The following is a 20,477-nucleotide window of genomic DNA, read 5'->3' as shown; positions in this document are numbered from 1 at the left end:
TCATAATATATTCACAGACTTCAAGATGTGATAGCTGGTCCAAAAATGCGAAGCAAAGTTTCTGTTAACCTATCCTCTAACATGCAAAATTTTCGACTAGTTCAAGTAAATCAAGTGCCCAGAATAGCCAACGAGTATGGAGATGGAAAAATTGACCCAGGAGCAGTTCCAGCTCGCAAAAACCGTAGAGAGGTGCCAATCCAAATTCAAGAAGGAGTTCGGAGGGTCCGACGAGCATCCCCGGAAACTAAGCACGAGATCATCAACAAGAAAAGGAGTGAGTTGGAATCACAATGAACTACGTTCAGGCAACGTCACTCACAGATCATGGCCCTGTCACAAGAGTCAGGACATGAATATTTCGCAAAGGAATTCGACAAACAAACCACAACCTACAACGAGTACCTTAACACCTGTCAACGGCATCTCCGGTGAGTCCAATCCCATCCGCAAGCATTCCGTCAATAACGCTGACTAAACCAGGGGGGCAAGGCTTACAAGAAATACCTTCCCTACCCAGCCCGGGTACCACAGAACCGCAAGTACGTAAATTGCAAAACAAATTAAAAAGGCTATGGCACTCATCCGGGACACGCAAAGCGAACTAGATCAGGAACCTGCCGGCAACTATTGGAAGTATGAAAGAGAGCACATCCGCAAGCTCTGGGACGCCATCCAAGAAGCCCACGAAGACATTATGGAAGTACCAGATACATTGGCAGAACACTACGAAACTGCCAAGGAAGCCGTGCGCCAAATCATGGTAGCGCTCGCCGACAAGGACTCACGAGACAAAAATAGCTACGAGAAAATTCCTCTCCCACGGATACAAATTCCGCAATTTGGGAGAGATTACGCAGCATGGACCAACGTGGAAAAAATGCAGCATTTGAAAACAAATCTAAGGGTTGAAGCTAGCAAACTGATACAACACCTGCCAATAAGTGAAGCCAACTACAACGACGTGTGGCTGCTGCTAACGAACCGTTACCAAAATAAGCGGTTGCTGCTTTCAAAGCAGCTAGACAACATCTTCAATCTGCCAAAAATTGGTCCAAACGCTCCAGACGTCCACAATCCATGACACAATTGCGGATAGTCTGCGCGCAATTAACAACATGGGTATAGAAACCGAATCATGGGGACCAATGGCTGTTTTGAGAACATCCCTACCAGCACCAAAAAAGATAGCATCACTTCAAGAAGTTTGGCGAATTGTCAACAAGGGAGCGATGGCAAATCGTCAAGGAAAACCAGTTGTGCTTCAATTGCCTAAAGCACGACAAAAGGACAAGGTGCACCAGTCCAAATTGTTGTGAAAATTGCAACCGACAACACCACAGCATGCTGCATATTGAAAACACTAAGGAAAATCGTCCAAAAATGGAGGTCTCAAGTTGCGAGAACTCTTGCCTTATTGGCCTCCTGACGCTTTTTCCACTCCACGAACTTAGCCATGGCGGTTTCTTGTCGTTTTTTGGCTGATTCTTTCCTTTTATTCCAACGCTCTCGCCTTTCATCTTCCTTTTTGATTATAGCTACATCGCGTAATAGGAGTGCGGACCGTCTCTTCAAAAAGACAACTTCCCTCTTAGCCCGATATATGACGGCTTTGTTTTGGAACTCAATTTTCCTCGCTTCTTTCCGCTCTTGTCGTGCAGCAATTACTCTAGCTCGCTGGGCAATCCGAGCCTTCTCCCTCTTGTCCATCTTTGCTGCCGCGCCAGTGTGACCCATTTTCTTAGCCCATTCTTCTACAAGCATGCAACGCTTTTGTTCAGAGACAAGACGGTGATGGGTAGCACTATTGTACCACTTTTTGTTTTCTTCCTTCCTGGCCTTTATTTCCGCTGTTCGGTTGTCACCAGTGGCCCAAACCTTCCCGTTTTTAATGACTCCAGACAGCGTGGTTCGAGGTGCAGTGAAGATTACACGCGGTTCGGTTAATATAGTCAACCTTATCGGAGCCTTCTTGGAAGTAGGTTCGCGCTGTTTTACCGGTGGTTTATCCTTCTTCATCTGGAGCTTCTTGTTTAATGGTTTCCAGTCATCATACACAGTAGCAATTTTTTCCGTGATGGTCGCCTTGGTCGTTATTGGGTAGTCCATGTCGGTTTCGTACCATTTCCTTGGCATTTCCTTACGGCGCCTAAGTTGGTACTTCGGGGTCCATATGCCTCTCATAGCAGCTGTGCAAAAGGCATTTTTCTTGAGAGCCCTACGCTCTCGTCTGGTAGAACTACACTTAATACTACGGGTGACAATAGATAGTGTCACTAAAAATAAACGTAAAGATACAAAACTTATATCTAATAACCTATCACTATTGGGCTTCACTGTAGCCTCTGGGGGGGTAACAGGGTTGAACCTTGGCTTCGCTATAGCCTGGGAGGGAACAGGGGATTCGAAAGACTGGGGACGGTCTTACCCCTAAGTACTGGAAATTGGAAAAAATATATAGTAGCCGCCCCTGACGTCACGTGGGACGCAAATTTATTACCTGCACAAGTAACTGCGGAATAACAAGCGCTGTTCCTGATGATAAGATTTTAATTCTATGGTGATAAGCCGCCATCCCACCGTCCACCTGTATGTACGAGCTTTGATACCTTCACACAATGCTCTGAGGTTTGAGATAACAAATTTGAAAGGAGATGTCAAGTTTATTTGTTTAAATTAAGCATATTTGTCTATTATTAATTGTCCATCCTAGAATTAATTGATAATGTTGTGCTGTCCTTAAATTGTCAATTGTATTTAGAGTTATCAGTCCAATATTGAAGTCCGTTGAATGATCATTCATCTGAAACACAAAAATTACGTTATCGATATCATCGTCAAGTTATACTTACCTACCGAGTCAATTACCTGTTTAAATAAATTAATAATAGGATCGATTTTTGCATTACGTTATGAGCTTGTCCGATTACCTGTCATTGGGCAAGTTGGTTTAAGACAGGTTGGCGCCCCCTTCAAACAACACTCAGTACAAGATCCACGACTCAGCTCCCGAATCTTTGAGCACTGTTAACCCTCATTATAGCCAACCAACAAAGGGATTGTCATACAATGGCAGAGACTGGGCAACCCAAATATTGAAAGAAAGTACCCGACGACGCTACGCTTTGGAATAGGGAAACCGTAACCCATCCAGAAATATCCGCCATGCGGTTCATCCTCGAAAGAGGCTCTTAGCGGCACAGCATCGAACATAGACATGCGGAATCGTCCTCCTATACTATTATCGATGCTCTTTGATAACTTAATTGTCCTAAGAATCATTTGCTCAACATTCCTACCGCGCTCTTCGTCACTTCGAACCACCTCAGTAATGGCTTGTTCAACTTTAGCGTGTATTTTGAACGCGTACACTGATCGAGAAGGAATTTTGATCCTGTATTCATTTAGCAAATGCTCACTAGCTCTAACGCTCTCAAATAGTTTTTTCTGATCTAAATAAGCTTGCCCAACCCTTTCCCATTGATGAACAATCGGGCTAACTTCACGCAGTCGCTCAAGCTCAACACCACGCCATAACCCACGTACTACCATTCCAGCCAATACTCCCGAATCCCTTAGCTTCTCAATATCCACATAACACCAGAACGGCAGATAGTACTGTCTTGCTAAAACTTGTGATATTTCCAAACTTTTTTTAGTCGACTCATCCAACTTGAGATTTTGAAACCTCCCGCTCTCAACCGTTTTTCCTTTTAACACATACCCATCAGGCAATTGCGTTACATAATCCTTTATAACATTTTCACGTTTTAGCCCTACCAATTCAAACGCTCGACGCCATACCATAGTAACACTGGAAGAAGGGGTGGTGAGATAACTACTTGGCGGTAAAACGTCACCATCATCTAGCAAAAATCCCGGTAGTGGAACTCCAACCTCGTCAGTACACATCCAAAATGGACCCATTCGTAATACTATGTGTTGAATGTCCCGATCCTTCCATTCAGTGTACCGAAAACCTAATTCATTTAGAGCTTGATAAAATTTAGGGAGAAGGTGACGAATAGGCTTTCCGACATACACCCTCCGTGACTGGAATCGAGTATGAACTCTGACGTGCCCGCTTTTAGCGTTGAAAGAAAACACCATTATTCCTAGAACCCAGCCAAACATATACATCCAAGGTGTCCAAAGCTCAGGTTTACGCGTTCGTGATAACTTCTCTCTAATTATTCCAAGAACCTCTTCATACCTGACATTCCCGAAGTTGTCGTACTGGTCCCCTCTCTCACTTGAAAAAACACATATCCTTCCGTCTAAACCCTCAGGAGCTCCACAAGTCCCTACCTGCTTCAAAAACTCGGCACTAAATAAACTTAATGATGGATCACAAATAAATCCCAACGCATTCATACGTTGCTCTAACATCATACAAGCGCATCTACTATATTGTAATTCCTTATCACGACTAAACGATTTAGTAAACTTCACTCCTATTACTTGATCATCACCCGCAACACCACCTAAAACGGTAACATACCTTCCATCTGCTCCGCACTGACTATTACCGGACGTTAATTCATTCTGTATATCGACCATACTTAGGCATCCTAATAGATTATGTTGCGCCGACGTAGCCCACCATCCAGATGCAAAGGTTAAAGGGGACACATCTACCTCGTCGTTAAACGTTCCATCAATTAGTCTACGTTGGTGAAACATGTACATAATAGCATAACCAATCATCATTTGAGGCAGAGTAATCGCTTTCAATTCAGGCTCTGGATCTGGGTTCTCACCCTTATAATATTTAACCATTTCGACATTCCGTATATCGCGACTAGATCCTAAGAAAAAAGCTGGACCACCTGACCTTTCTAACGAATAGGATTGATACGCCAACGATAAAGTAAAAAGCAGCTGACTCTTCTTTGTGCTCGCGTCCATCCCCTTAACGTCATTTGAACTTTTATAATACGGCGTCCCTGAAATCGTTAATACGCGGTTCATATCTCGAACGTCTCCAGTATTCTTTCCAGATGTTGAAAACGGAGTTTGACTATATATAGCCTCCAACGCCCGCATAATAAGAAAACCACTCGCCTGAGGAACCGAACGAATCATAATAATCAGTCGCAAACGCCTGTACACTTGAATTCGAGTTCCAGCTTTTCCGGGTAACCCCATTGCTTCAGCGATACCCTCCTTAGTCGATAAACCCCGCGACAGTTCGTTTAATACATCGACAATTCTTGTTTTACGAACATTTTGCACCAAACGAGCGTCAGCCTTGTTTCCCATTAGATCGCTGATATACTGCCTTTCCGCTTTTTCGATTTCAGGCGTCATCCCAGAAGAATTGGTTGTTTGTAATTCTATAAATTCGCTCTCCAAGTTGTGCGCATCTTTAACCGTGTGCGGGATTAAACTTAGCCCTAAATCGTATAAACGTCGCAAATCTTCAGTCTGATAGTCCATTAAGACAGGTACCTTTTGTCCATCCAGTTCAATATACTCAGCAACATCATTTAAAGGCTGGCTATACCCACGTTGACCTTGGGCGGAGTCTTTTAGCGCCAAAGCCGCAACACCAGTAACGAATAACATATTACCTTTAAAATAATATATTTCGTGTAATATCTTAAACAAAAAATCGTCACAAGTACTATCTTGTATTAACGTTAACTTATCAGGATCAGGAGATATGACACCACCACCCATAGACTGGTACGATATATACCCTTTAATATAATTCCAATAGCTGGGGGCCTCAGATTGTATAACTCTAACGTCGTCATACGCTAAGCTCGACGGCGATTTTATAGGTTGATATGGCTCCACGTTCACGATTATCCCGTTTTCCAATGTTCGCCTCATGAATATCCCTAACTCCTCAATCACCCCTCTAAGCCTACTATAGGAATCCTTACTCTTAAAAGTAGACGAAAATAAATGTTCTTGACATCTAAATAATAAGCATTCAACCAACCCTTGTTCACATGCCACGCCGATTTGTCCAACACTTGAAGTTAATGATAGTTCACATAACTGATACACTATAAAAGGAATCATACTACTTACTCTCCCATTCAAATCTTTATTAAAAGTAACCCCGTTAGGACCGTAAAAAAATGGAAAATTGTCGCAGCTCCGCAACAACTCAATCAGAGTGACTAGTGACGATGAATAGTTCCAGCATCGATGCTCAACATCATTACAAACACTCACCTGGCAACTACGGCATGTATAACCTAATAAGGAAACCAACACTGAGGCGGGAGGTGACGTAGCTCGTAACTTAATGCAATTGGCAATCTGTCGACTTACCCCGTGAATTATCCTTTCCTCCAACGTCCCTTTCGTTGACCCACCACTATGCTTCTCGGACTCAACCTTAAATGACTCAATGTCAAAATTCAGTAAGTACATTGAATCGCTATCTAAAACCGGGACGACTCGATCACTGTCTGAAGCCAATTTCCAATATTTGTACGAAAAAGGCCGTGGTTTCATAATCTGAAATGGGATAGTAACGCAGTAAAATTGACCTTCCTCTCGTTTTAAGCCGCAAACCCACGTATGAATCGCTTTTCCATCCAATATTCCAATTTGGCTAACTATATCGTATACTAAGTTGAATTCACTCTCTTTAACTTTACTAGTACATAAGTTAGTATCACGTGTCAAACATGACTTAATTGCGCTGTATTTTTCATTTAAACTCTTTAGTACACTAAGTGATTCCTCATATCCCAGTTTGTTGGGAGCAGTTCGATGTGGCGAACTCATTAGAGAAGCTAATTGTTACGGTATTATTTATGTGATCAATATATGATTAAATAATTATTAATTGTCACTTTTTGGAAAGGTTTTCTCTAAAGGTGGAACCGACTCATACTAAATATATAACTGTCGCGGATGGAAAAAAAAGTCCAGTTGAAGGTGTAGTCGATGCGCCCGTTGTTGTAGATGGTGCAGTTAATATGATTTCTTTTTTGATAGTGCCGTCTGTTAAACAAACCATAATTTTGGGGACCGATTTTTGCACAAAATTTTGTATTTCCATTAATTTTAAAGACCAAACGTGTCGGGTTCGCAACAGCCACGGTAATGACGTAGAACTACAAGTAAATGAAATTGGTCAAGATTGCAATTTCGACAATAGGTGGTCCCTCGAACAATTATCCATTATCGAGGAGATACAGGCACTTTTCCGTGACATTAGTAGCGAAGATCGGTTAGGGCGTACAAATAAAATCACTCATGTTATAGATGTAGGTGACGCTAAACCTTTTCGCCAAAGGCAGTATTTATTATCGCCTTACCTAATGAAACATTTATACGGGGAGTTGGATAAAATGTTGGAGTTAGGGGTAGTTGAACCTTCCATCGGTTCGTATAATTCTCCCGTACTATTAGTTAAGAAACGCTCAGGCGAGTACCGCTTTTGCTTCGACGGGCGTACGTTAAATTCCATTACTAAACCAGACCGTTATCCTCTACCCAGAGTAGACCGGATTTTAAACATGCTGAAAGGAGCTAAATACATCTCCTCCATTGATCTAAGGAGCAGTTTTTGGCAAATTCCCTTAGACCCATCTTCTAAAGAAAAAACAAGTTTCTCTGTGCCCGGTAGGGGACTCTTTCAATTTTGTGTGTTACCCTTCGGCTTATGTAACGCGCCCCAAACGCAACAGCGCCTCATGGATGCGATTTTCGGTCCAAGGTTTGAGCCCAACATTTTTGTTTATCTTGATGATATTATTGTGATTTCATCTACCTTCGAACATCACGTTAAAATGTTAAGGGAAGTTCATGAGCGGTTGAAGGAAGCCAATTTAACCGTAAACCTAGCCAAGTGCGATTTTTTTAAAACTACCTTAAAATATTTAGGATTCATAATTGATGGTAATGATGGTGGCCTAAAAACAGATCCTGAAAAGGTCTCCACGATGGTTAATTATAGCAGACCTACTAACTTCACGGAAGTTAAGCGATTTATCGGTCTTTGTTCTTGGTATAGGCGATTCATCAAGGATTTCTCCACATTAGTGTCCCCTATTAATGATCTTCTCAAAGGGAAACGCAAGCGCCAAGGTATAATTTGGTCAAAAGAAGCAGAAGAGGCATTCCTAAAAATTAAAGAAGCCTTAGTTTCGGCACCGGTTTTAAGAAGCCCTGATTTTTCCGTACCGTTTACCATTCAGTGCGATGCATCTGATACTGGAGTTGGTGGAGTCCTCACTCAAGTGGTAAATCATAATGAAATAGTTATTGCGTATTGTTCGCGCACACTATCGAAAACCGAACGTAATTACACGGTTACGGAAAGAGAACTATTAGCGTTACTTTATAGTATAGAAAAATTTCGGCCGTACATTGAAGGAGTTAAATTCACTGTCATTACTGATCACCACTCACTGGTGTGGTTGAATCGTCTCAAAGACCCATCAGGTCGTCTTGCTCGATGGAGCGTTAAATTGGCGCAGTATTCGTTTGATATTGTCCACCGAAAAGGGAAATTTAACGTAGTCGCAGACGCCCTATCTAGAAACCCCCTGCCAAGTATCGAAATCATAAATATAAATGATGACTGCCCCGTTTATGCCCAACTACGGGAAAAGATTTTTAATAATCCCGATCGATTTCCACATTGGCATATTAATGATGGCCTAATCTATAAACACTTACCTTCAGGGCTACCCCTTAAGTCTAATGTAAAAGAGTGGAAGTTGCTAGTTCCTTCTGGACAACGACGAGATGTCATTCATGAGTTCCATTGCCCACCTACCGCTGCACACTTAGGGTTCTATAAAACTTTGAAAAGGGTGCAACAGTTGTATTATTGGCCTAAGATGAAACGCGACGTTTCCAAATTTGTAAACGATTGTCGTACCTGTGGTGCGCAGAAGGCGTCCAATACCGCTCAAATGGGGTTAATGGGGAAAGAAAAGCATGTTCAATTTCCATGGCAAGTTATCGCTGTTGATATCATGGGACCCTTACCGCGATCATCTAAGGGAAATGCGTACTTATTGGTTGTTAGCGACTGGTTTAGCAAGTATACCCTTTTGTGTCCGATGCGTGAAGCTACTGCAGAACGCATTATCAAGTTCATAGAAGATGATGTTTTTCTTGTATATGGAGTGCCGCAGTTTATTATCTGCGACAACGGTACTCAGTTCGCGGGAAGAAAATTTAAAGCGTTGGTGGATAGTTATAAAATTAAAAAAATATGGTTCAATGCGAGGTATCATCCTCAAGTAAATTTTGTGGAAAGGTCTAACCGTACCATTGCAACTGCCATACGCAGTTACATTGAAGATAATCATACAGTCTGGGACAAAAACGTTCCCAAAATTCAGTTCGCCTTAAATTCAGCAACTCATGAGGTTACCGGTTTTACTCCCTATTTTTTAAATTTTGGTAGAATTAGTTGTATTAGTGGTGATTATTATGGGAAGATACCTAGCACGGAAGGTATTGAGCTGGCTCCAGCAAACCGTGACGAATATATTGAAAATATTGAAGGATTAAAGGAGATTTATAAAATAGTAGAAAATAAATTGAGTTTGGCTTATACGAGGAATTCCAAGTATTATTACAACCTGAGAAAAAGGGATGTTTCGTTCACGTTAGGCGATAAGGTGTGGAGAAGGAATAAAGTTTTGTCGGATGCCGCTAAAAATTTCTCCAGTAAATTAGCGCCTAAGTATATACTAAACATTATTAGAAATAAAATTTTAAATTTAGTATATGAGTTAAGCCGTATCTGACACTATGCTAAATTTTGTAGAAAATTTTGCAGATAAATTTTCATACAAAATATTGCATAGTGTCATACGTATTTTGTACAAAAATTTGTTACATAATTTGTTTGTATAAAATTTTTTAGAACGCGTTCTAAAAACTACCTAAAATTTGTACAAAAAGTGCGCATAGTTTTACGGCGCATCCTATGCACGTGTGTGGTACATAACCTGAACCATAAACATAAACATTATTACCTTTAAACGTGTAGTGGTGTAAACACTCGTTTGCTGTTGAACTTTGTAAATTTATTAATAAAATGTCCTGGTCGCGGGAACAATGTGAAATTTTGATACAGGAGAATCAAAAACATCCCTGTCTCTATGCTACAAAATCAGTGTTGTACAAAAACAGGCATGCACGACAGCATGCTTTAGAAAAAATAGAGGCTGTGCTGAAGGAAGTAAGGCCGTCCGTAACGATTAACGAAATAAAAACCAAATTTGGTGGTTTGAAAACGAACTTCCTAAACGAATACAAGAAATGGAATGTATCCAGGCGCAGCGGAGCTGGTGACAACGATGATGACGATTCTGTAAGCTGATACCATCAAACTTCTGTACAGTAGTAATAACTAAAACTTTTATTTACAGTTATATAAACCAACAATATGGTATTTTAAAGTCATGTTTTTCCTTCTTGAGCACTGCAAAGTGCGATTGGCAGTCGATTCCCTAACGGAGGACGTAGAGACAGAGCAGGAAGACACAGAGCGTGATTCGCAATCATCAGAAGTGCAGGAATATGTCGTAGGAGAAGACGGCGTGCTCCACGATGCAGGTGATGAAAATGTACAGTCACCAGACATGTCATTTCAAGTTGCTTCGCCTTCCTCTTCCAATGGATTTTACCAGCCAAAACCAAAGAAGAGGAAACTGCGGCAAGAGCCAGTGGAAGAAAATCTCATACGGGAAGCGTCAAATACACTTGCATCTATTAATCAGGCAATGAAGACGAATCAAGGCAAAAATGAAGAAGACGAAGCGTTAGCAAAATTTATTGTTTGCAAATTAAATCAAATTACGAACGAAGACATACGTCTCGAAGTGGAACAGGAAATTGTTGAATGCCTGTATCGCAGTATAAAAAAAAGTAGAATGTAAATAATAGGCCAGGGTAAGAATATAAAATACATTGTATACATATTAAAATTATTTATTGCCTCTTCCTGCCAATCTACAGACCCTTCTAAAGAATTGAAAAAAGTTTTAAATCGATCACGAATTTCTCTCGCATTATTCGACGTTCGATTACCACACTGTCGTGTTACTTTTTGCAGGTCTTTGATGTCCTCGTCAATCTCTATATAGGATTGTGAGTTTTCAGTGGCAAGAAAATTATGTAATAAGACACAAGTCAATGTAATTAATTCTACTTTTTCTGGAATTAAATTAATTGGATTTAAAAGTACCCTAAATCTATTCACTAAAATGCCAAATGCATTTTCAATTATGCGTCTTGCACGTGATAGACGATAATTAAATATCCTGCATTCTTTGGTAAGTCCTCGTTCAGGATAGGGCTTCATTAGGTTTGTTGCTAATGGAAATGCATCATCGGCGACAATGACATAGGGCATTGGATGTTCCATTCCTGGCAGCAGTTTGGGCTGTGGCAAATTAAGTGTGTTGTCTTGCAGTGCCTTTGACAACTTACTGTTGTTAAACACCCCGCCATCGCTAATGCGTCCGTTAACACCAATATTTATGTAAATAAATTTATAATTTGCATCTGCCAAACCCAGCAGCACAATACTATTAGAACCTTTATAGTTGTAATAGTACGATCCTGCCGAGATTGGGGCTCTGAATGTTATATGGCGTCCATCGAGTGCTCCAATGCAGTGTGGAAACTGCCATAAATTATTAAAATCATCCGCAATTTTATTCCACTCTTCTGGCGTGTTTGGTGTCTGTAAGAGTTTAAATTGTTTCAATAAATTTTATAAACATACTGACAAAACGACAACTTACCTTCAAATAATTTGGTTTCAATTTTAACACGATTGCGTTGCACACCTCGGGTATGAAACGACTAATTGTAGTTTCGTGAATCCTTGTTGCGTACATAAGGGATCGAAACGTCTCTCCGGTTGCCAAAAATCTTAGAGTAACTTGTAATCTGAAGTTAAGAACTGTACATGCTATATGCCCTAAAATGTAAGGCTTCTTTGATACTTACTTGCTTCTAGCGGGGATACACTCTCGTAAGTGGGTATCTTGTTTGGTTATGTCATCTTTCACTAATGCTAGCAAATATCCCAGCTGTTTATTGTTTAAGCGAAGGTAATTTTGGTAAGATACGGGGTCCTCCTGCAGAAGCTCTTGGTTTAACATATTTAAAACGCCTCTACCCTCATTTCGCCGTTGTAACCACGTTCTCGACCACAATCTTCGTCGATTGCGTTTTTGTTTTAAGCGTAACAGCATTTTTCGCAAAAGAATAATTGCCGTGGCGGCAAGCGCCGCGTGCATTAATGATATGTTTGTATTAGGCATAGCTAAAGTCAGTGATATGAAATGTAATCGATTCGACTAAATAAGTACATATAATAACAAAGCGTATAGGTTATGTCGCACCAACAGCTGCTTTTAGTGAAAACCAATGAGGTAACAACCAAAATCAAAATTCCCCATGTTGTAACTGAGACTGAGCAAGCGTGAATAATTTTATTTTACCATAATTTTTAAATAGTGTCAGACACATTTCATTTTTTTTTCTAAATTTTGTACAAAATTTTTTACAAAATTTTCTAGTGCAAAATTTTATACAAAATTTAGCATAGTGTCAGACGGCCTTGTACTCGTCACTAAGGAGTAATACCTTTACTGTAATCATCAGAATATGAGTCGATACAGAAAAATAAAATTAATAATTAAAACTAGATACCGCGATTTATAAATGTAAATCATATCATATTGTCTCTATCTCATGATATATGATCTCCCTAGATGACAGTCCACTATATCGGAGTTCTATAAATATAAAAAAGTGAATATGAATTTGTGTGATATAATATGTCGAACTGTGGCCTAAGGTATTGATATGTCCAAAATGATGAGTTCAAGGCTGCAGATGTATCTGTTATGTTCACTGGGCAGATGTGGTATTAATGTTTCAGATAATAGATTCTAATAGCTTTGGAAGGTAGAAGGTGTGATATAAAACGCTGGAGCGGTATATATAATTGAGGTAGGGGATATTTCTAATGAAGTTAAAATATAATGTCTGCGCTTAGCTTTCAGTCTAATACAGATTATGAAGCTGCACACTGGGTTGCGAGTTTGAAAAGAATAGTATACTGTGATTTCGTGGATTGAATATATAATAATGGTAGTTAGAGACTTGTTTAATGAATAAATTCTTTCTTACCACATCAATGGGGTACACTATATATAAGGCGTCACTTAATATAATTGAATATGTTCTGACATAAACTCTATTGCAAAAATTAATTTGAAATGAAAATAAAATCAGATATGGACCCATTTTGATGGTGCATATGTACATAGACTCGCATGTGCTACGTTATAATCATTAATAACAGTTTTTTTTTCAGAATAATAGAACTTCAATGAAAATACATAGACTACAAGAACAACTAGATACATCTATAAGTAACGTTGCGTGGTATACGCCTGAAATCGAAATACAGCGGAAAGGGCAGTAATCAGCGATTCTAATGGAAAAACAAGGCTGACCGCTCATATTGGAGCAAATTGTTCGTAAAACAAGAAGGTGTTCGATTGTGTATTAAACGATGACAGTCGCGGGGTTATCGGTACTGAAATGAATAGGTCTATCGTCTGATTGACACATGGGGAATATACCACAGTAAATGGTAAAGTCAAATGATAACTACGAATTCGAAGTGTAAACAGGCGATGCGAAACTAGAATATATTATATGATTCATTATCAGGCCTCAGGCGGAGATGGATTTATACTTATTTATCGCAGGGAACTAGTGAGGCTTAATAATATAAGACAGAACATCAGATTTCAACATCATAAGGAGAATAACTAGGCAGAGTTCGGAAGCATATCTGGAACCGTACGTATTAACGAATTCAAGAGCTACTGCCGTTAATTATTATAAAGTAATCAAAAATGACATTAAGGTATGGACTGCGAGACACAAAGAAGAGTCAGTCTAAGTCTTTACTGTTACTGCGCTTAGTGATTGCGTACAATGCTATTCGTAGATAAAGTCAGGTGGTCAGCGTTTATTTCTGTAGAGATCTATGTCGGCAGATATACGCAATGTCGAAATCGTTAATGTATATTATTAATAAGGTTAAAATAGAACCCAAGATACGAGCTACAACATGAAAATGTAAAGCGATACTACATAGGCCTCAAATATGTATGAGTGTTATGCATCAGTTATGTACTGGATCTCAACTCGAACGACGATGACTAAATTAGAATGACATATACGAATTAATAAGACGACTGAGGTAATAGATGTTCCCTCTTTAACTCTTTAACCTTTGCATTACTGGATGGATGGGGACTACGTCGTGAGCAGAACAACATAAATACTGATAGGACTGCAATATATGTATGGCTCAATATACAGAAAATAGTAGTTAACGTCCGTTAATAGTCAGGCGGTAGCAGATGGAAGGATATGTTAACCGTTTTTAGGTGGTGTTGCGGGTAGATGAGTAAGAATAGCGAGTGAATGGCTTACTAAATCGTTATGAGCTCGTTGGATAAGAGAATTTACTAACGACTATAGTAGTCGGCATTGTATGATGTTAGACAAGCGTAATAGAATGCGTGGAAATTTAGTGTGTCCTACATTAAGTAATATTATAAGCTGCGAGTATTTGAAATGCAGGTATGGAACTTTGCAAGGACTACCTTGAGGGTAGACGAGGATATGTGTTAATTATCAAGATGAGACAGAGAGGGGGACCAGATACGAGCAAACTTCATAGAAATGTCAGTAATACAGGAGGTACTGAGATAATTAGAAGATAAGTTGATAATCACGATACGACTGTAAACCGAGCTGACACTTTGGATGATTATAGTTTAGCTGAGTCTAAGGATAAATGGTAAGTATTTCTATACAACGCTAAAATGTCGGGGCACTTCAGAGTCGTACTCTGATTTCGCCAGTCTAGGAGCGTCTGTTATGTCGCGAAACGCCTGAATTCGATCACCTCAGTCCCTCATTTACATCAAGCTCTAAATGAATTTGGTTCGGGGTACACTGAATGAAGGATACTCGGGGACATTCATAACACATAAGCGTATACGAATGGGTCCATTTAATGGATGGTATGGTCACGTGACGACATAATGAGAGTCTCCTATATCTCGGGATTTGCAAGATGTGGTATGGTGATGATCAGTTTTTATTACTCGCCCAAGTAAAGTATTACTACCCTTTCCATGTGATTACTATGGCTTATGGCGGTCGAGCGTATAGATATGTGTAAGAGCATAAACGTGAAAATGTTATAAGATTAGTAACGCCATGATAATGCCTTGATGTGGATATTAGTGAAATAGTAAGAAATACGCGATATTTGGAGGGGAGGTTTCAATAAATCCAAGTTGAATGAGTCGACTAAAAGATAAAGTTGAAAATATCACAAGTTTCAGTCAAGACAGTACTATCTGCCGCTTCTGAGCTGTATGTGAGATATTTGAGATAGCTAAGGATTCGGGAAGTCATTGGCTGTGATTGTAGTTACGTTGGGTTTATGGCGTTGGTGTTGAGCTTTGAGCGACTGCGTGAAGTTAGCCCGATTAGTTCATCAATTGCGGAAAAGGATATTTGGGCAGCTTATTAGATCAGAAAAAACTAATTGAGAGCCGTTAGAGCTAGTGAGCATTTGCTAAATGAATACAGGATCTAAAATTCCTTCTTTCGATCATTGTACGCGTTCAAATTATACACGCTAATTGTGAAACAAGCCAAATTTACTGAGGGGTTCATAGTTGACGAAGAGCGCAGGTAGGAATGTGAGCAATAATGATTTCTTAGGCACATTAAGTTATCAAAGTAGCATCGATAATAGGTATTAGGAGGACGATTCCGCATGTCTATGTCGAGCATGTGCCCGCTAAGAGCCTCTTTCTGAGGATTTGAACGCATGGCGGATATTTCTGGATGGGTTACGCGTTTCCTCTATTCCAATATGCGTAGCGTCGTCGACGGTACTTTCTTCAATATTTGGGTGTCCCAGTCTGCTGCCATTGTATACAATCCCTTTGTTGTGTGGCTATAATGAGGTGAATTAACAAGTGCTCAAAGATTCGGGAGCCGAGTTCCGTGGGTATCATTGTAACTTGAGTGTTTGTCTTTGAAGGGGGCGCCCAACCTGTCTTAAACCAAGACTTGCCAATGTACAGGTATCGTACAAGCTCATAACGTAATGGCCAAAAATCTCGATCCTATTATTATTTATTTTAAACAGGTAATGAATCTGTACTGAGTAAGTATAACTTGTACGATGATTCGATAAGTTAAATTTTTTGTTTCAGTATGATGATCATTCAAACGGACTTCAAATATTGGACTGATAACTCTAAATAACAATTTGACAATTTAAGGAACAGCACAACATTTTAGCAAATAATTCTTAGGATGACAATTAATAATAGCAAACTTAATTTAAACAAAATAAAACTTGACAGTCTTCCTTCAAATTTGTTATGCTCAAACCTCGGAGCATTGTGTGAAGGTATCAATATTCACGGTTACATACAGCGTGAACGGTGGATGGACGCTATCACCATAGGAATTAAAATCTTATCATCAGGAAACAAGCGCTTGGAATATTCCGCAGTTACTTGTGCATGTGGTAATAAATTTGCGTCCCACGTGACGTCTAGGGGCGGTCTAACTATATATTTTTTTCCATTATTCCAGTAAACTTAGGGGTTAAAGAGCCCTAAAAGTAACGCGTACGCTAATATGACGAATATTCCGAATTAATAACTTACTTAAGGTGACAAACGGCTCTTGAAAGAATTTTTAGACAACCATTGAAATGCTAGGATAAGTTATTTGCCTAATTAGGGTTTGTACCGAATAATTGCCACGAGTTATAGTAGGTAACCAAAATCCTCAAAATTATTTTCTGTCATAAAATTAATTTTACATTCGGTAAATCCACGTCGTCTATTCTGCGCTTACCCAGCCCCACTGACTAAATAAGTCTCGAATCACACGTAGAATTATTATGTCCGTGGCGTTTATCTTATCATCAGGCAAATCCGTCATAAGACGTTTACCGTGCTGCGGAGGGAGGAGAGATCACTGGAGCCGCAATGAGGCAACCAGAGTATCAATTAATCGTTCGAAGTCTTGGAATATCTAAATCGGGATTTTTCCTGGGGTCGCGCAGTGCAAGAAGACGATACCATGCGTGGTCAGGGAAGGGTTAAGTCAAGCTGGACATGGTGTTAGTGATTTGTTTAGAGCATAGATCGGGGTCGGCTGCCTCCTTACAATGTACAAATTGAATTTCGCTGACGCGGTTGAGTAAGTAAGAGGTTGGATCGCGTTAATATTACCAAAAGACGGCTAGTTCAATGCAAAAAGGCTTATGTCGGATGATATTCGGGTCGTTCACGGATGTCTTGCGTGGTTATAGATCTGGGTTTTAGTTATTTCTATTCGAATGTTGTTGTATACATTATGCAAATACCATTCAATTGGATCTAGAATCGTCTGAGCGATTACTAATGACCCCGGCGAGTACTGCGACAAAAGCATCGCTATTTAGAGAGCGGTCATCGTGGTTAACGTAATCATCCTAATATGCAAGTTCCTTAAATGGTGAACCGGTTCTCATCTTACTTACCTGCATCAGGCTGATTTAACGGGAACACAAATTGGTCCGAGAAGGTTGTTGGTTACTAATTAGGCAGCGTACGCTGACGGTCAAGCGTATAAAGCGGGGACAGTTCGCCAAGTGACATACTGTGACGAGTCAAGATGATGGTCCTTGGGGAGCGAATGTTGGAATACGTAAAGATGCTATTGATATTTTGTAGATGCACTACTTTCAGATCTTGAAACTAAAACCAATCACGTCATTGAGAGATGGTTGCTACTCGGCCAGAAATTATCAACTCTCGAGTTTATTCCTGATGCTAGGCCCAGTTAAAGCACCTATTGCGTGAAATCGAGAACAAGGGGGAATGAAGATTATCAATTAGGCAGGGTTAACAAGTTAGCTGGAATCTAGGATATCGTTTTCAAATTATTAATCACGGGATGGTGGGATTGGACCCGTCCGCGACTAGAGAAACTACAAACGAACCCGAGGATATTTTCTCCTATTGTAGGAACTTTGATCCTCGATGGTGGTACGTTTATGAGAATCGGATTTTGAGGATTCTTTCGTTCAAAAGTATGTTAGGATCAGAATTCTCGGATGCGTTTAAATATGCGTTCGACCCATTCGCTATGGAACTGGTTTACTATTACGAAGGGAGTCGTTTTATTCCGAATTGTCCAGTCCAGTATTAGATTTCATACGAACATACCATAAGTCCCTTCTTCATCGCTGGGACCGTAGTGAATTACAGAAGCAATACGTGCGGAGATAAATTGACATTGATTTAGTTTTCAGTTTTCGAGGTGTCGCGTGTTGATGATAATTATGAGGAATAGTCGAAACCAAATTGTGCGCGGGCGTCAGATTTTGATGATTTATTATAAGTTAGTTTGGGGATGAAGATTTTTGGATCACATGGTGGCAGTGTAACCAATGGTTTCTAACGTTTTTATTAGAGGAGGGGATAATCCTAGGCAGGAGGTTTGGTCTGGCGTGTTGTACGATTTGGGGTCATGTCTCAGCGAAGCGGTAGTTTGGTTTTCGCCACGTTAATGTTATCGTGTCATATGGTTTGGTAAGGGATGGCCAATTAACCAATTAATGACGTATTGGAACGGAATCGTCGACGCCCTGCGGAAAACAACAAATCGCCAATTATTTTCAACTAGGAGTATATAATAGCGGAAATCGCTAATTGTTATGAACTTTTCCTTTGTTGGTTGGCTATAATGAGGGTTAACAGTGCTCAAAGATTTGGGAGCTGAGTCGTGGATCTTGTACTGAGTTGTTTGTTTGAAGGGGGCGCCAACCTGTCTTAAACCAACTTGCCCAATGACAGGTAATCGGACAAGCTCATAAACGCTAATGCAAAAAATCGATCCCTATTATTAATTTATTTAAACAGGTAATTGACTCGGTAGGTAAGTATAACTTGACGATGATATCGATAACGTAATTTTTGTGTTTCAGAATGAATGATCATTCAACGGACTTCAAGATTGGACTGATAAACTCTAAATACAATTGACAATTAAGGACAGCACAACATTATCAATTAATTCTAGTGGCACAATTAATAATAGACAAATATGCTTAATTTAAACAAATAAACTTGACATCTCCTTTCAAATTTGTTATCTCAAACCTCAGAGCATTGTGTGTGAAGGTATCAAAGCTCGTCAACAGGTGGGACGGTGGGATGGCGGCTTAATCACCATAGAATTAAAATCTTATCATCAGGAACAGCGCTTGGTATTCCGCAGTTACTTGTGCAGTAATAAATTTGCGTCCCACGTGACGTCAGCGGCGGCTACTATATATTTTTTTCCAATTTCAGTACTTTAGGGGTAAGAGCCCTAAAAGGTAACGCGTACGCTAATATTGACGAATATTCCGAATTAATACTTTCTTAATAGTACAAAACGGCCTTGAAAGAATTTTAGACAACCATTGAAAATGTAGATTAAGTTATTGCCTAATTAGGTTTGTAACCGGAAAATTGCACGTAGTATAGGTACGGTAACCCAAAATCCTAAAATTATTTACTGTCAATAAATTAATTTTTACATTCAGTAACTCACGCGTTATTCTCGCTACCCAGCCCCACTGACTTAAATAAGTCTCGAATCACAACGTAAATTATTATGTCCGTGAACGTTTCTTTTCCCACGACCGCCACTCGCCCCTTTTCTTGGTCCCCGCTCAAAAATCCCTCCCATCACAAGTGATGTATACACGCATGCGCTCCACATCAGACACAGTGTCCTCCATCGGCCACACCACCAACCTTCCCGCCTCATTCAAAAAAGAATAAATTGTCATGACATAATCCACAATTTCGCAAATTTAGAACGCTACACTGTCTCCCTCCAAGGAAAGAAAGAATTAAACAAATAGAAATATACTAGTATTTCTATTTTTTAATTCTTTCGATATTGGCCATCATTTACACTAACGCACAATTAAATATACAATCACCCTTTTTACAAAAACGATTAATCCTAGGCCCATTAGTTGGCTACTGTGATATGTAGGTGTGATAACTCCGCGTAGTCCATACGCCCAAAAAATAGGGGTCTAATTCCGGTAAATTATTCAGGCAAATGTCAATTTAAGGGATACTCACATTAATTAAAAGTCGCCGCGACCTACATTTTTTTTTTTTTTTTTTCCAAAACTAATCCTAACGCTTATCTACCATTCCTATTATTATCCACCCTATTAAACCCACGAATCTGAAACCACTACATATAACTACTCTACCTTAATCCTAAAATCTTATCTATATTATTTACCTACTGACTATTTAACCTACAGAGACATCTGGATTTGACCCAAGATAAGGTTTTAGGTCCTTAACATGCCATTTACCGGCGTCGGATCACTCCAAATTACTTTA

General features: G+C 39.7%; 3 protein-coding genes across 3 annotated transcripts; 1 reads left to right on the top strand and 2 right to left on the bottom strand.

The window, feature by feature from the left end:
* The first annotated feature begins 574 nt into the window (after positions 1–574).
* LOC116165664 lies at positions 575–1,084 on the top strand. The gene has a single exon (XM_031480295.1). The coding sequence runs from the start codon at positions 575–577 to the stop codon at positions 1,082–1,084; it is 510 nt and encodes a 169-aa protein (XP_031336155.1).
* A 1,935-nt stretch (positions 1,085–3,019) lies between these two features.
* On the bottom strand, positions 3,020–6,778 carry LOC116171596. Its single transcript, XM_031488536.1, has 2 exons — positions 3,805–6,778; positions 3,020–3,750 (listed from the first exon to the last, which is right to left on the bottom strand). Exons 1-2 carry the CDS (start codon positions 6,748–6,750, stop codon positions 3,028–3,030), a joined length of 3,669 nt encoding a protein of 1,222 aa, XP_031344396.1. The 5' UTR covers positions 6,751–6,778; the 3' UTR covers positions 3,020–3,027.
* Positions 6,779–11,269: 4,491 nt separating this feature from the next.
* Positions 11,270–12,293, bottom strand: LOC116171661. The gene is made up of 4 exons (XM_031488632.1): positions 11,953–12,293; positions 11,745–11,892; positions 11,428–11,683; positions 11,270–11,380 (listed from the first exon to the last, which is right to left on the bottom strand). The coding sequence occupies exons 1-4, from the start codon at positions 12,267–12,269 to the stop codon at positions 11,325–11,327; spliced, it is 777 nt and encodes a 258-aa protein (XP_031344492.1). The 5' UTR covers positions 12,270–12,293; the 3' UTR covers positions 11,270–11,324.
* Positions 12,294–20,477: the final 8,184 nt, after the last annotated feature.

This window comes from Photinus pyralis, unplaced genomic scaffold (genome assembly GCF_008802855.1).
Source record: "Photinus pyralis isolate 1611_PpyrPB1 unplaced genomic scaffold, Ppyr1.3 Ppyr1.4_LG1, whole genome shotgun sequence".
Taxonomy (NCBI): domain Eukaryota; kingdom Metazoa; phylum Arthropoda; class Insecta; order Coleoptera; family Lampyridae; genus Photinus; species Photinus pyralis.
Note: the sequence above shows the minus strand (reverse complement) of the source record. Positions and strands in the feature narration are given on the sequence as shown.